Source organism: Prunus avium, chromosome 8, assembly GCF_965620075.1.
Source record: "Prunus avium chromosome 8, drPruAviu1.hap1.1, whole genome shotgun sequence".
NCBI classification, from domain to species: Eukaryota; Viridiplantae; Streptophyta; class Magnoliopsida; order Rosales; family Rosaceae; genus Prunus; species Prunus avium.
In genome coordinates this window covers 39,270,879-39,284,123 of record NC_142291.1, presented here as the reverse complement: position 1 = coordinate 39,284,123, position 13,245 = coordinate 39,270,879, and the positions used below count along the sequence as shown (strand labels likewise).

Here is a 13,245-nt window from a genome sequence, read left to right as displayed (position 1 = left end):
ACCACATTGTCCGTATTTAATACAAGTACATTGTAACAATGGAAAAAAACGAGCAATTTATACACTAGATTGTCCTAATGAAGAAAAAACTACGCCACGTCCCATCAAATTATTGATATTATTGGCGCCAATCAACTGTATCAATACACATTTTCATAACATCACATCTCTAATGTCATCTATAATGTGTTGATATCATTGTTGTCAACCAACCGTATCCATATATTTTCGACATAATTTCATTAACATTAATAAAGTAACGATAGACATGTCGACATATTAATCTTTAATTAAAAATCGTAAACACAAAAATAAAATAAAAAAGACAAGGGACATAACGCGAAACATAAAAACCTACAAGAAATGTTAAGCCAAATTTTGGGTACATTTCATAAAAAATAAAAATAAAAAAAAAAAAAAATTGGGTACATTTTGGTCTTCTAGATATCCGCCCATACATGTATTTATGTATAACGTATGTAACAACGTAAAGACTTTTTACCAAGACTTTTTTTTCCACGCCGGGTTCTTGTTCAACATTCTGCAACAAGTAGCTCAAAAGCTAATAACAACACAATGCTGAGCTACATTGTTCACAGCAGTCAATGCCCGTCACGACAAAAGACCGGAATGGCCCCAAAATTGAAGGAAATTTGGCAGAAAGAATGTAGAAGAGGCCCCACTTTTTGGCATGAGAAGCGCATTTAAGTTACAGGATGCTTGGAAGGAGGAATCACCATCATTTCTAGAAGACAAAAATCCTACAAGATTCTGAGCAACTTTCTAGACCAATATCCATCATCATTAACTATCAATTCAACGAATTTACAAATAATATATACCAGAGATGAGATGCGAATCCATTTCAGACATTCTGACAATATTTCAAACGAGGAAGAAATAGAATTAGCATGAATTTTGATCAGGGACATGGATTAGGAAACCTTTCATGAATCTTGTTGATTTCTGTAATTACTTCAGGTGTCAGCTCGACCTTGCATCCATCTAGAACCTCCTGCAGTTGCCATGACTTCGTTGCTCCAAACACAACACTCGCAACAAGGGGGTGGCTCAAAACAAAAGCTGCCACATCACAAATTGAAATGCATAAAACATAAATATCGTCAAATCTGTAGTTTTAAGGACAACAACATAGTTTATGTCAAATCCATAAAAGATGTATTAGCTCAAGCAATTAAAGGCGGAAATGATGCTGCAATCAGTGTTTTCCTGTATGTATGGTTTCAGCAACTAGGTTGAGAAAAAGGGAAGAGGAACAAGCAAAGAGGTGACTTTTCATTTTCCAACAACGTCTCCAAACCACAGTCCTAACGTGGACAAGAACATGAAGAAACTATAAAGAATTGGAGGGAGAGGTGTCTAACCTATTGCAAGAGATACTGGGTGAACACTGTACTTCCCTGCAATATCAATGTATTCCTGTGAATGGAAATAAAAGCAGATTAGTAAATCAACATGTGACAGGCAATATTCGATAAATACAACATGCAGTAAAGAGACCAAATGCTGGAACTAGAGATAATATTGCCTGTCACATGTTGATTATCTCTATGGCACCGATGCAGAAACACAGGCTTCTATATACCCACACACCCAAGCATGCATGCATACACTTAATCAAAAGTAATATATTGCCTTTAAAAAAATATTATTAACCACTGGGCATCATACCAATAAGACGTAAACATGACATTGAAACAAAACCAGTGAAAAGGTATGACTATCATTTTCTCACCCAGAGGGCCAGATTTTTATCAAAGTTTTCAAAAGGCATTTGTGCTAACTTGAATTCAAAGTTCTAAATAACCTTAGATTCAGCGTAATCTTTCAATTGGCCTATCAAAGTGAACAGAAGAATATCCATACCATGGCTGCTGCTCTTATGATGTGATCAGACAGGTTGTATCTGGATTCCCCTTCCGAATATTTACCTGCAAATAGAAACATGACAGTCCAATTGAAACAAAATCACCACCTAAGAGTGCAGAAAGTTCCTACATATCAAAAGATGACATGAACAATTTGAAAATTAACCTCTAAAAAGATTCAGCCGAGCATCCGCAGGACCCCCATCAGCCAAAAAATACTTCCCAGAGAGTATACCCATTGCAAGGGGGCTGTAAGCTAATAAACTGATCCTAAAACATTCAATAGCCCAACAGAAAATCATTAGTATTACATGAAGTGGCAGCAACTCATTTATAAATAATATAATTAAATTGATCTTTTTACCACTCAATATAACTGACTCGGAAACTCCCTTGAATAAGGTTTATTCAATGGCTTACCTAGGTTTGAAAGCCATAAAAAATGAAAACCCAAAATGCATGTTAAGATAAGAATCCCTACCCCCCTAAAGTGACTCTCATGTTCTCTGTTGGAATTTTAATTCCAGTTACTAATTTTATATTATTCAAGCTACTAATTAGCAAGAATATTCAATTGAATTTCTTCAAGAACTGCTCAAGACAGGATAGGAAAAGTAACATAACTTCAACTTCATCAAGAAATTGGCATGCACAAATCAAGCAAGCTTTCCCTATCATTTCATACCAGATGAAATAATTAATTGTTCAGCTATTCACTTTTTCTGAAAACCAACACTTTGAATACCTCTCATGATGACAGCATTCAGCCAACCCAGAATCAAAAGTTCGACTGAGCAAGCTGTATGAGTTCTATCAAATAGACAATAAGTTGCATTAGTCCAAAAAACAGCAACAATACAGTAAGCATTTGACTGAGAGTGCAATGATCAAATAGACAACCTGCACAGAGACAATCTTTGGATGGCGAGTACCCCTTTCAGCTACCTGAACAAACTTCATCACCCCATATGGTGTTTCGTTACTGAGACCAACATATCTAATCTACAAAACAAACATTTCCGTTCAATTCACATGGGAATGTTATGCTTTTAAAACAACGCAAAATAAAGGAAAAAGTCACCAAACTAAATGACTTATCAAAGAAAGGGGAAGAAAGGCAACAGTATGAAACTAACCTTACCAGAATCAACAGCTCTTCCAAGAGCATCAAGTTGTTCGTCCATAGGAATCGAACAAAACTGTCGGGTTGGATCATACTCAATTTCTCCAAACATGGGAACATAGCTACAAAAACAGTCATTAATCAGTTCAAGTCTTACTAACAGGGATTGTGTAGGCACAAAGTGGAAAAAGCAAGACAAGCCTGGGTGAAGACAACCAAATTATGGTGGTGTAAACATATATGGTTGGGGAAAAAATAATGTGAAAGCAACGAAGGATACACCCATTGTCAAATTTAGAGTAAAGTGAAAGCAAAATCCCAAAACACTAAAAGGAAGGATCTACATACAAACCGATCAGGCCAATGAATCTGATAAAGATCAATGTAATCTGTCTGCAATCGCCTTAAGCTGCATTTAAACATTACATAACTCATCACTCAGCACAGCATAACACGAAGCGTGTAAACAGAAGCAAAATTACGAACTGTTTGCTTGAGCAAACCTGCCGTCAATGGCCTCGGTGATATTCTTAGCATTCAAACACTTGGGGCCATCTCGTATCCAAGTCATCTGCCCGGACGGTCCCGTAACCTGTAATATCAGAACAAATTTTCACACATCAGAAGTGAAAAGCAAGCTGGCACACCATTATTAGCATGAACTGATACTCTCAGAGCTACTTTACAACCTTGGTGGCCAAAACGACACTGTTTCGAGGAACTCTGCGCTCTCTAATCCAACGGCCAAGGTACTCCTCGCTCCTACCCTGAGTCTGGGCTCGCTGAACCACTGGATACATTTCTGCAGAGTCGAAGAAATTGATGCCGGCCTGGAAAGCTTGGTCGAGGAGGCCAAAGGACTCCGGAAACGTGTTTTGCTCGCCGAAAGTCATCGTCCCTGCGAAGAATGAATGAGAGGGAGGGCCAAAGAATCAAACTCAGAGTCAGAGGGTACAGAATGGCACAAGTAGACATGGGCAAGAAATAGAGTTGAACCAAAGCACAGCTTTGAAACTGTAAGATTGGGGGCGAGGTTGAAGAGAGGCACCGCCATTGCTTCGCCTGAGAAGCTCTTTGAGTTTGTCAACTGTGAGTGTAACGGGAAGGAGAAAAATCAAAGTATCTGCTATATCGGCGCAAGTTTGGTGGATTTTCAGGGGTTGGATAAGATAAAAAGAGAACGGAATTATCGCTAATTTTCAAATATATATATATAAATGAAATGTTCGAAAAATGGGCCTAGGCGCCCGCCTAGGCGTCGGGTCCTTTTTTTTGCCCTTTTTTCTGACTTTAAAGAAAACCTAGGCTTAGAAGCCTAGACGTCTAGCGATTTTTCGAAGTATAAAATTCCTCCTTCCTCCACATAATTGATACAAAATATTTGTTTACTAAAAACACCCGCAAATAAAATTATTTTTACATTAACAACGATTTCGTGCTGATAATTGATACAAATATTTGTTTACTAACATACCATTTCCCCTTATTCATATCTTATTAAACTATTTCCTATTAATTTTGGCCAAGAAAAACCATTTTCCATCAATACACTCACTTTCTTTTCCATTTCCCAAAATTAAAAGTGGATTTATAACTTTTGTAATAACAAAATAAGGGATAAAAGGGCTAAAATAAGATAATCACCCCATATTTATTTATATTTTCAATTTGATTTCTCAACCGATAAGTACCACAAATCTCATAAAAAACGCCAGTCAATTTCACTCCGCAATGATAATTACTAAACCAAAATTCCCAAAGTTTGTGTTTACAACAAATCGTCCCCAAATTTTAACAAGCAGCTCTAAAATTCTTGAGAGGCAGATCCAATGTCTCCTTTCCCTTTACCAATCTTCTTCGGCAACAGAGTCTGATGAATGTTTGGCAAAACACCGCCATTAGCAATAGTAACAGCCCCCAAAAGCTTGCTCAACTCCTCGTCGTTACGCACAGCCAGCTGAATATGCCTTGGAACAATTCGATTCTTCTTGTTGTCTCTGGCTGCATTGCCAGCAAGCTCAAGTACCTGTAACCCAGTCAAATCAAACGCCTTAGTTCACTAAAACAAACAGAGATTAAGAATCAAAGATCAGAATCGTTTCCGATCAAAACCCATTTGCAATAACAATTATTTTCTCAGTAACCAAACAACCCATAGAACCAAGAAAATAAAAGAAAACAACGATCCAAAGCAGCGGATTAACAAAACAAACCTCAGCAGCGAGATACTCGAGAACGGCAGAGAGATAGACCGGCGCGCCGGCACCGACTCGCTCGGCGTACTTGCCAGACTTAAGGAATCGAGCGATACGGCCAACTGGAAATTGGAGGCCAGCCTTGTGAGACCTGGACACGGATTTGGAAGCTTTAGGCTTGCCTCTGCCTCCCTTGGAAGTCGGCGAACTCATACTGGGATTTGAATTGGGATTGAATCTGAAACCCTAGGAGAGAAAATCGAAATGAGATGAAGAGTGTGATGCTCTGGGTTGCAGGTGTCTGATGCGTAAGGGTTTGCAGAAGAGGATGGGTTTATATAGAAGGGAAGGGTAGTGGGGTGTGAATGGATGCTTTACTCTGATTGGTTGAGGAGGATTGCCGCGGATTGCCAGCGTGGAAATTTAATTTTCACGAGCATTGAAAAAAGAGGGAAACTTTGGTAAAACGAGGGAAGCTGGAAAAGTGCGACGCTGATTCAAAGTTCAAACTTTCTCTCCATACTGGGCCCGGCCCATGTGGAAACCAAACATCAAAATAACAACGGCAAATGCTTAGCAAGATTTTTTGTTGTTTTTTTTTTTTTTGGAGACAAATTCTTAGCAAGATTGATTATTATCAGAAATTTGTGCACCTACAAAAAATATAAAACTAACCAAAAACAAGAAGCAGATGTAATTGGACAAAACCAAATTTGGAAATTAGAATCTGCACTGAACGATATAAACTCCAGTAGAATACAACATGGTTATCTTCCTGGAAGCAAAGCTTTACAATTACTTCCTTCTAACAATCTAAACTACCCATCAAAAAGCAAGAGCCTTAACCGAACAAGGGGCTCAAATTTTTCTTTTTCTTCTTTTTCCTAACAACAAAATCTACCAACCCTAGAACTCCTGGGAAGCAGAACCAATCTCGCCCTTTGCTTTGCCACCCTTCTTTGGAAGCAGATTCTGATGAATATTGGGCAGAACACCTCCATTAGCAATCGTCACAGACCCCAAAAGCCTCGTAAACTCCTCATCATTTCTCACTGCAAGCTGAATGTGTCTCGGAGTGATTCTGTTCTTCTTGTTGTCCCTCGCAGCATTCCCTGCCAACTCCAGAACCTGAGCACAACCCAAAACATCAAACAGTTAGCCAACAATAACCCACAAAAGAGAAAGAGAAACCCCAAATGAACAAGGAAGTTAATATAACAGCCTTCAAACGACGACGTACCTCAGCAGCTAGGTATTCGAGGACAGCAGAGAGGTAGACCGGGGAGCCACTGCCGACTCGTTGAGCGTACCGACCGGCCTTGAGGAACCTGGCGACGCGACCGACCGGGAATTGCAGACCGGCCTTCTGGGATCTTGAGACCGACTTGGTGCCTCTAACCTTGCCTCTGCCTGATTTGGTGGTGGCTGCTGCTGTGGAGCTCATGGTTCTCGATTTGGGAATTTCAATTCAAGTTTGAAAAAATTCACGTCTTTGGAATTTGGAGATGCCTTCAAGGTTCAACCGTGTGGGTTTATATGGACGGAAGGGTCAGTGCCAGAGAGCGTTTGATTGGTTGGGTGAGGTTTCACGCGGATGGCTGACGTGGCTGTGTATGGAGATGATTTGTATAGATTTGAAATGTTTCGAGCCCGCGAGCTGAAATCTTAGTTCGACTGTAACTTTCGAATTCGAAAAACGACGTCGTCGTATCCTGTGGGTCATCGTCCGGATTGGGCTTCGCTTATACTTGGTCTAAGTCATGGTTTTGTGGGTTGAGGTTGACCCAATCCAAACAATTGACTAGTTTTTATCTGGGCTTCTCTTAATGTGGTCTGGAAACCCAATTTGGATTTGACCACATTCGATGAAACCCCCAATTTCATGGGCTGTTTCCTCTGGCTTCCACATCGTTCTTCTAGATAAAGTCTATAATATAGTTCAATAGTCACATTCCTTCGTGGCCGGTACGTTCAAATTCAGTTGAATTGATCGTTAAACCCTGGTTGGGGAATGAACCAACCAATTGATAAGTTACAAAAATAAATATTTTTATTTATCTTATCAATAAAATACTATCGTTTTTTTTTTATCAAGAATAACTTTGTAACTCCATGTCGATTTTTCAACGTCCAATACCAGCCGATGAGAATTAAGAACCAAATATAGTTTAAGTAGAGTTTCAAGTCATTGATCAAATAATTCTGAGAAATTTTCAGCTGACATTTTCCACAATTGTTTTGTAATCTGACTTAGGATAGACGTTGTTCCCACATGCCCGACAAGACCAACTTCATAGTTGTGATTGTTGGTGGATTTGTGGGCATGTAAATTGTAATGTATAACAATTGTTAGCTCAGGTAGGTGCATTGCGATTTGCATTCTAATGAAATCAGTTTGACCTGAAATCAGATCCGCATACATAGTGACTCTTGGATGTCCAAGTTTGGAAGAAAATAAAAGGCTTGTACAAGCATGATTGAATTTGAAACAAAAATCCCAGGTCATTTTTGGTGCTTTGTAAAACTTGATTTCTCGCCGTAAGTTACATATGAGACTGAGCTGAAGCTTCATCAGAGGCCATCGTGGTTCCCTAGAAATGGGAGTTTTACTCACTTTTACAACATGGTTGTGGAGGGGAAACACAATTACAACTCCTACATATCTCTCTCTATCCCAACCATTCAAACTCATCATCCCACATTATACAACAAACATCCGAAAATCGACATAACTATATACACATTGGATTGCATAATGCATCATAACATAACAAGATAATTCAACAACACAATATAATATTCACGATATCAGCTCTTCAAACTCGCTCTTTTTCATGACACAAAGGCTGGACAAGAGCTGGGTGGTTCTTGAAACGGTCCAAATTGATAGGCATCACACCCTCCAAACTCTTCACATTGGCTCGAGCTCCATGAGCAACCAACAGCAGAGCAACCTGCACGTGCCCCGCCTCAACCGCGCAATGCAGCGGGGTGTACCCAACATCATCAACCACATCAACTTGAGCACCATGGTTAAGCAACACCTTCACACACTCAATCCTGCCTTTGAATGCAGCCCTGTGCAAAGGGGTCCACCCATTTTGGTCCCTCCCATTCACATCTGCCCCTTCCGCAAGGCAACTCTTCAACCCATGCGCATCGTCCAACCTCGCCGCCCTGTGCAGAACGTCGTCGTAACGCAGAACACCGAGCAGGCCTGAGTGCCCGTTAGCCGCGGCTATGTCAAAAGCCGTCCTTCCATCTCTGGTGACGGCATACTTGCCATTGGAGCAATCTAACAAACACTTGGCGGCCTCCAAATGACCCTTCTCCGCTGCGCAATGAAGAGGGCTCCAACCTTCACAGTCCGAAACCTCAGCATTGCCTCCAACCGAAATACAAAACTTCAACGTCTCGACGTGACCGTGCGCCGCCGCGACGTGGATCGGAGTCCGACCTTCCGGGTCGACCCAATTCAGGTCGATCCCGGCGAAACTCTTGCACAAAATCTCAATCAAATCGACCCGGTTTATCGCCGCCGCTTCGTGCAAAACCATGTCGGCCGAATTGTTACCAATTCCGCAGCCGGAGGCTATCAGAACCTTTACAATTTCAACGTTTCCGGCTCCAACACCAAGAGATAGCAAAGACCCAGAATCCGAATTTCTCTGATTCACAACCGCACCGGCGTCAATCAGGTCAGAAACCAAGTTGGCATTCCCAGAGGCTATGGCGGGTTTGAGCAGCGCAGTGAGGTCAGATCCAGAACACCCAGAAATCGCTTTGTTGAAGAAAGAATCAAAATCCGAGATTCGGGTTTGCTGGGAAATGAGAAATTCAACCACATGTGGACCCACGAAGGCGATGGGTATGGTGGCGTCCCTGAAAACGTGGGGCCCAGGCCTGGCAAACAGACGGCGGAGATCGTCCTGATGCGCCTTGCCAGTGGGGAGCATGGAGGTTTTGACGTTGATGACGTCATGAGGGGGAGGGGGTTGATCAGACGGCTGAGAGAGGAGGAGGCTGTAGGATGCTGAGGAGAGCGGTGGGATTATGGAGAAGGGCTGAGAAAAGGAAAAAAGAGATGGGTTTGTGGTGGTAAGAGACACAGCTACAGACATGGTGTGCATGAGGTTGCTTAGCCTGAACGTTGTGCTGCACTTTTGGTCTCTCTTGAAGTTGAGCTCAACTTCTTTCACGTCTGGCTTCACCAGTCTGTCCATGGCGAAACTGAAACTGAAAAAACCCCTCTGGTGTTCTTGTTTTCTGTTTTTCTGGGGAAGGTTTGGTTTGATGGGAAATGATTCAAAATGAAGAAGCTGAAAACGGAGACTGGGAAGGTGGGGTGATCTTTTACTTTCGTTTTCGTTCAAAAGTTGTACTATTAATTTTTTTTTAAATATTTCTGTGGGAGTTTAATTGTTTATTGGAGAAGTTATATGGTTGGACTAATTTAATGGTTGGTTTAGGGTTGTGGTTTGTAAAGAAATTGAGAGAGGTGGGGACTTTGACAATGAGAGAGAGTCGTAGTTGTTGGCTTTGTTTGAATATGAATATGAATATGAAATCTGCAAGAGGGGCGAGACATTGAGGTACATATTTTCCGTAGTTTTAAGTGTTGAAACTTCAACTTCCAACTTCAACTTGATGACCAAGTGGGTGAGGCTGTGTGGTGGATTTCCTAGCAGGCTCCATGTTCTCATAAAATCTCCAACAAAGAGTCGGATCATTTTGTATAAATTTCTGAGGCGAGACCACCAAGTTTAGGCAGCTGATAAGGATGCTCAGCTGCGGAAATTACTATTCTATGGCGTATGATTGAAAATATAACATTATCATTAACGTTAAATGGGATCTGACTCATCGCAGCCTAATATTTTTAGCTGCTTCTTCAACAATGATATGTAGTGCTCGTTGAATGGTCAGAATTTGGTGTTTTATAACTCGAGTGAATATGAATTGTTATTCCTGCATTCGAGATTCTATCTTCGAGTCCTCTCCTTCAAAATATCATTTGTAACAAAAAAAAAAGTAAAGTAGTTTTGAAACCTCAGCAGCAAGTAGCATGCATTGCTTGATTGTAATTTGTAAGACAAGAATGCTACTAGATATACCGTGTTACCTGTTCTTGCAAAACAGTTTTGGAGTGTCGACATTTTTACATGGGCTCAAGTGACAATGATTGCCCTTTGACTAATGAGAAATGCCGTGAATTTGGATTAGTTTATGTTGTTAAAACCTAATACGATGCTGTCAAAATATAAAAATGTACATTATAAATGGACCACTCATTCATCGGATGCTTATGCCCATAAAAAATACATTATTGTTTCTTTTGTTTATTCAATTTATTGAACCAACCCAATAGTTATCAATTTTTTTATGGTATAAATTAGTGTCATCAACCTGGTTTTTGTATTGTTGCATTTCGTGTTTGTTCTTTTCTTTCTAATAGTAATGAATCGATGTAGTGATTTTCGGCTCAATATGAGAGAGAAGATCAGACCCAAAAAACAAAAACATGAGAGAGAAGATCAGAAGCATATTTGGCATATTCTTCTGAAGTTGCAGGATTTGATTTTTGTCCCAAGATTTTGTGTCACTTTTTTATACCATCATGAAATGGGAATAGCACTGTTTAGCTATTTCCAGTCAGTAGTATAATGACACGTAGAAATATTATCTCACGTGTTATTGTGTTATTAATCAAAGATAATAAGACATTGTTATTTCCGTTACATGAAAATGTTTCTTCATGATGAGGCCTGGATTGGATTATTTGCTATTTTTTAACTTGTTTTAGCAGCACAGAATTTGATTTTGGACTTCAAAAAAAAAAAATTTGATTTTGGACTTCAAAAAAAAAATATTTGATTTTGGACTTGCTGTAAGTTAGTCTGCATTGTTCTTCAGCCGATGCTGAAGTCCTTGACCCAAAGCCCATTTGCTGAATAATGTTAAGCCCTCATCTTTTGTGCAGTAATTTTGAGGATTAGGCCCATATTGAACAGACTCGTCACCAAGTGTTTGTAACATGTGATATAATATGGGCCTTAAGCTACCCAATCCAAAAAAGAGAAAACCCCATTGCTAAAAGCCTGTCATCTGACAAAGACTTACCAACCAAACAACCAAATTATTTTGCTCATTTTTGCTGCTCTGTTATGTTACCAAAGATGCATCTTTTAGATCCAGGATGCGTGATTCCTGGAAGTCCTAGAATGAGTGACTTTTTGAGAAGTCCTTATATGCATCTTTTAGAGCATGTCTAGCGCAGGGGCTTTGCCCTGGTAACAGGCCCGTCGAGAGCCCAAATCCCACTACAGCGCAACAAAACTAGTCCGAGCAAGCACTGGTACCCACCAGCCTGGGCAAGCCCACAAGCAAATTTTGCCTGGGCTCAAGCCTAAAGGCGCTGACGTCAGCGCTGATGTCACGCTGACGTAAGCAAGTGAAAAAAAAATTAAATTAAAAAATCCAAAAAAAATTCTTGTTTTTTTTTAAATACCAAAAAATTATGGATGTTTTCCCTATAAATACATAACAATTTTATTCACTTTCCACACCAAATCCTCATACAAACTCTTCTCCTTCCAATATTTGTAAATTGTAATCAATTTTTTTTTCTTGCATTTGTAAATTTGTTATATTTTCTTCCATATTTATTTATTTATTGCATAATCATTTTATTTCTTACATTTCTAAATTGTTTATATTTTGTTGCATAATCCTTTTTTCTTCTTGCCCTTGCCCTAGCCTTTTGGGGTAGAACCAAAAAAGACAAGGCTGCCACTATTCATATGAATAGTGGCAGCTCTTGCCTTGCCTTAGCCTTTTAGGGTGGACTTGCTCTTAGATCTAGCCCAAGAAAAAACAAGGACAAACTATAGAAACCGAAATACTTGACACGAGGCGCTGGCTAAGGTTTGTTGCTGCTGCTCTGGGGGTCTTTGCCCCCTTTTTTCACCAAAAAAATACACTTGACATAGCCAATGGGGTTTACCTGCGGTGGTTTGGTAGCATCTTTTCCCCCTCCTTCCAACAGGCATCCGGGTTCGAAACCCCCTTATGTAATCAAAAAAATTCTTTGACACGTGTTTATTGGCATAACCATGATTCCACAAATATAAAACAAGGAGTTAACTGTAGTTATGCCCATAAACATGTGTCAAATAATTAGTAATGAGAAATGTGGTGAGAGTACATATTGGGTTAACGTAATGAGTAAAAATATTTCCAAGTTAAAATGGTATTTGAAATCTATATATATAAAGCAAAAGGCAGATAATGGTAAAATATCCAAAATACCAGAAAATGCCCTTGGTTAATGCAAACATTAAGAATTGAAATTATTAATTAAATGAGGATAATATAGTAAATTCACACTTTTCATATTAAAAATAAATAAAAAGATAATAAGATAATGGATTCTATTTTTATGGAACACAACTACCCATTACCTTTTTTATTTTTTATTTTTTAAAAAAAGCCTCTTGCAAGTACAAAAGCGGGTGCGGATAGGCTAGTATATAGAAAAAAGTTTCATCTTTCCCTTTTTTAAGCATTGTCAAGCGCCAATAAACTAAATTGGGACAAGTCTATTTTTCCTTCCCAGATTTTGACAGATCCATTTTCGGTATTTTTAAAACTTGGAATTACTCATCAAAAGCAAGCATTCTCAAACTTTTAAAAAGATTTGATCCAATTCATTGAAGCTTGGTTTGTGAAATTCCCACAAAATAGGCTGTGACTGTCTCCAGACATATTTGTATATTCTTCCCTTCCCACACACCCCTTGTACTCAATGCAGGGAACCACATCATGGTTCGCCATAGTCGTTTTCTTCTTGGTTAGGTTTTTGTTTTTGTTTTTTTAATTCATAAATTTGTCATCTCTGTCATCATCATCACCCCTGATCATCGTTTTTTATTGCCATTGAATTGGAAATTCACTGCTAATTTAAGTAATTTATATTTGACAATGTGTGCTCTGACTGAATCCATCATCTTTAATTAATACAAACGCTAAACAAAGTTTG

The 13,245-nt window shown here is 39.4% G+C and overlaps 4 protein-coding genes across 5 annotated transcripts; all 4 read right to left on the bottom strand.

Moving 5' to 3' along the window:
* Nucleotides 1-313: 313 nt before the first annotated feature.
* LOC110761833 (uncharacterized) lies at nucleotides 314-4,484 on the bottom strand. 2 transcript variants are annotated; one of them, XM_088245250.1, is made up of 12 exons: nucleotides 4,009-4,484; nucleotides 3,702-3,910; nucleotides 3,516-3,604; nucleotides 3,365-3,421; nucleotides 3,026-3,134; nucleotides 2,790-2,891; nucleotides 2,635-2,699; nucleotides 2,056-2,159; nucleotides 1,888-1,952; nucleotides 1,386-1,440; nucleotides 945-1,083; nucleotides 314-745 (listed from the first exon to the last, which is right to left on the bottom strand). In XM_088245250.1, the coding sequence occupies exons 1-12, from the start codon at nucleotides 4,064-4,066 to the stop codon at nucleotides 613-615; spliced, it is 1,185 nt and encodes a 394-aa protein (XP_088101376.1). In that variant the 5' UTR covers nucleotides 4,067-4,484; the 3' UTR covers nucleotides 314-612. The 2 variants fall into 2 exon arrangements, with proteins under 2 accessions (XP_088101376.1, XP_088101377.1); XM_088245251.1 differs by having other exon boundaries at nucleotides 314-1,083.
* A 146-nt stretch (nucleotides 4,485-4,630) lies between these two features.
* Nucleotides 4,631-5,528, bottom strand: LOC110761834 (histone H2AX). Its single transcript, XM_021964414.2, has 2 exons — nucleotides 5,226-5,528; nucleotides 4,631-5,038 (listed from the first exon to the last, which is right to left on the bottom strand). Exons 1-2 carry the CDS (start codon nucleotides 5,418-5,420, stop codon nucleotides 4,817-4,819), a joined length of 417 nt encoding a protein of 138 aa, XP_021820106.2. The 5' UTR covers nucleotides 5,421-5,528; the 3' UTR covers nucleotides 4,631-4,816.
* A 391-nt stretch (nucleotides 5,529-5,919) lies between these two features.
* On the bottom strand, nucleotides 5,920-6,727 carry LOC110748008 (histone H2AX-like). Its single transcript, XM_021948054.2, has 2 exons — nucleotides 6,448-6,727; nucleotides 5,920-6,335 (listed from the first exon to the last, which is right to left on the bottom strand). Exons 1-2 carry the CDS (start codon nucleotides 6,649-6,651, stop codon nucleotides 6,114-6,116), a joined length of 426 nt encoding a protein of 141 aa, XP_021803746.1. The 5' UTR covers nucleotides 6,652-6,727; the 3' UTR covers nucleotides 5,920-6,113.
* Nucleotides 6,728-7,689: 962 nt separating this feature from the next.
* Nucleotides 7,690-9,818, bottom strand: LOC110761847 (protein VAPYRIN-LIKE). The gene has a single exon (XM_021964428.2). The coding sequence runs from the start codon at nucleotides 9,428-9,430 to the stop codon at nucleotides 8,024-8,026; it is 1,407 nt and encodes a 468-aa protein (XP_021820120.2). The 5' UTR covers nucleotides 9,431-9,818; the 3' UTR covers nucleotides 7,690-8,023.
* Nucleotides 9,819-13,245: the final 3,427 nt, after the last annotated feature.

Coding starts and splice junctions, on each gene's coding strand:
- LOC110748008 (XM_021948054.2), bottom strand. CDS start 6,651: ATGAGCTCCACAGCAGCAGCCACCACCAAATCAGGCAGAGGCAAGGTT. Junction 6,336..6,447: donor TCGAATACCTAGCTGCTGAG/GTACGTCGTCGT, acceptor GGTTGTGCTCAG/GTTCTGGAGTTGGCAGGGAA.
- LOC110761834 (XM_021964414.2), bottom strand. CDS start 5,420: ATGAGTTCGCCGACTTCCAAGGGAGGCAGAGGCAAGCCTAAAGCTTCC. Junction 5,039..5,225: donor TCGAGTATCTCGCTGCTGAG/GTTTGTTTTGTT, acceptor ACTGGGTTACAG/GTACTTGAGCTTGCTGGCAA.
- LOC110761833 (XM_088245250.1), bottom strand. CDS start 4,066: ATGGCGGTGCCTCTCTTCAACCTCGCCCCCAATCTTACAGTTTCAAAG. Junction 3,911..4,008: donor AGTTTCAAAGCTGTGCTTTG/GTTCAACTCTAT, acceptor CATTCTTCGCAG/GGACGATGACTTTCGGCGAG. Junction 1,953..2,055: donor TCGGCTGAATCTTTTTAGAG/GTTAATTTTCAA, acceptor TTCTATTTGCAG/GTAAATATTCGGAAGGGGAA.
- LOC110761847 (XM_021964428.2), bottom strand. CDS start 9,430: ATGGACAGACTGGTGAAGCCAGACGTGAAAGAAGTTGAGCTCAACTTC.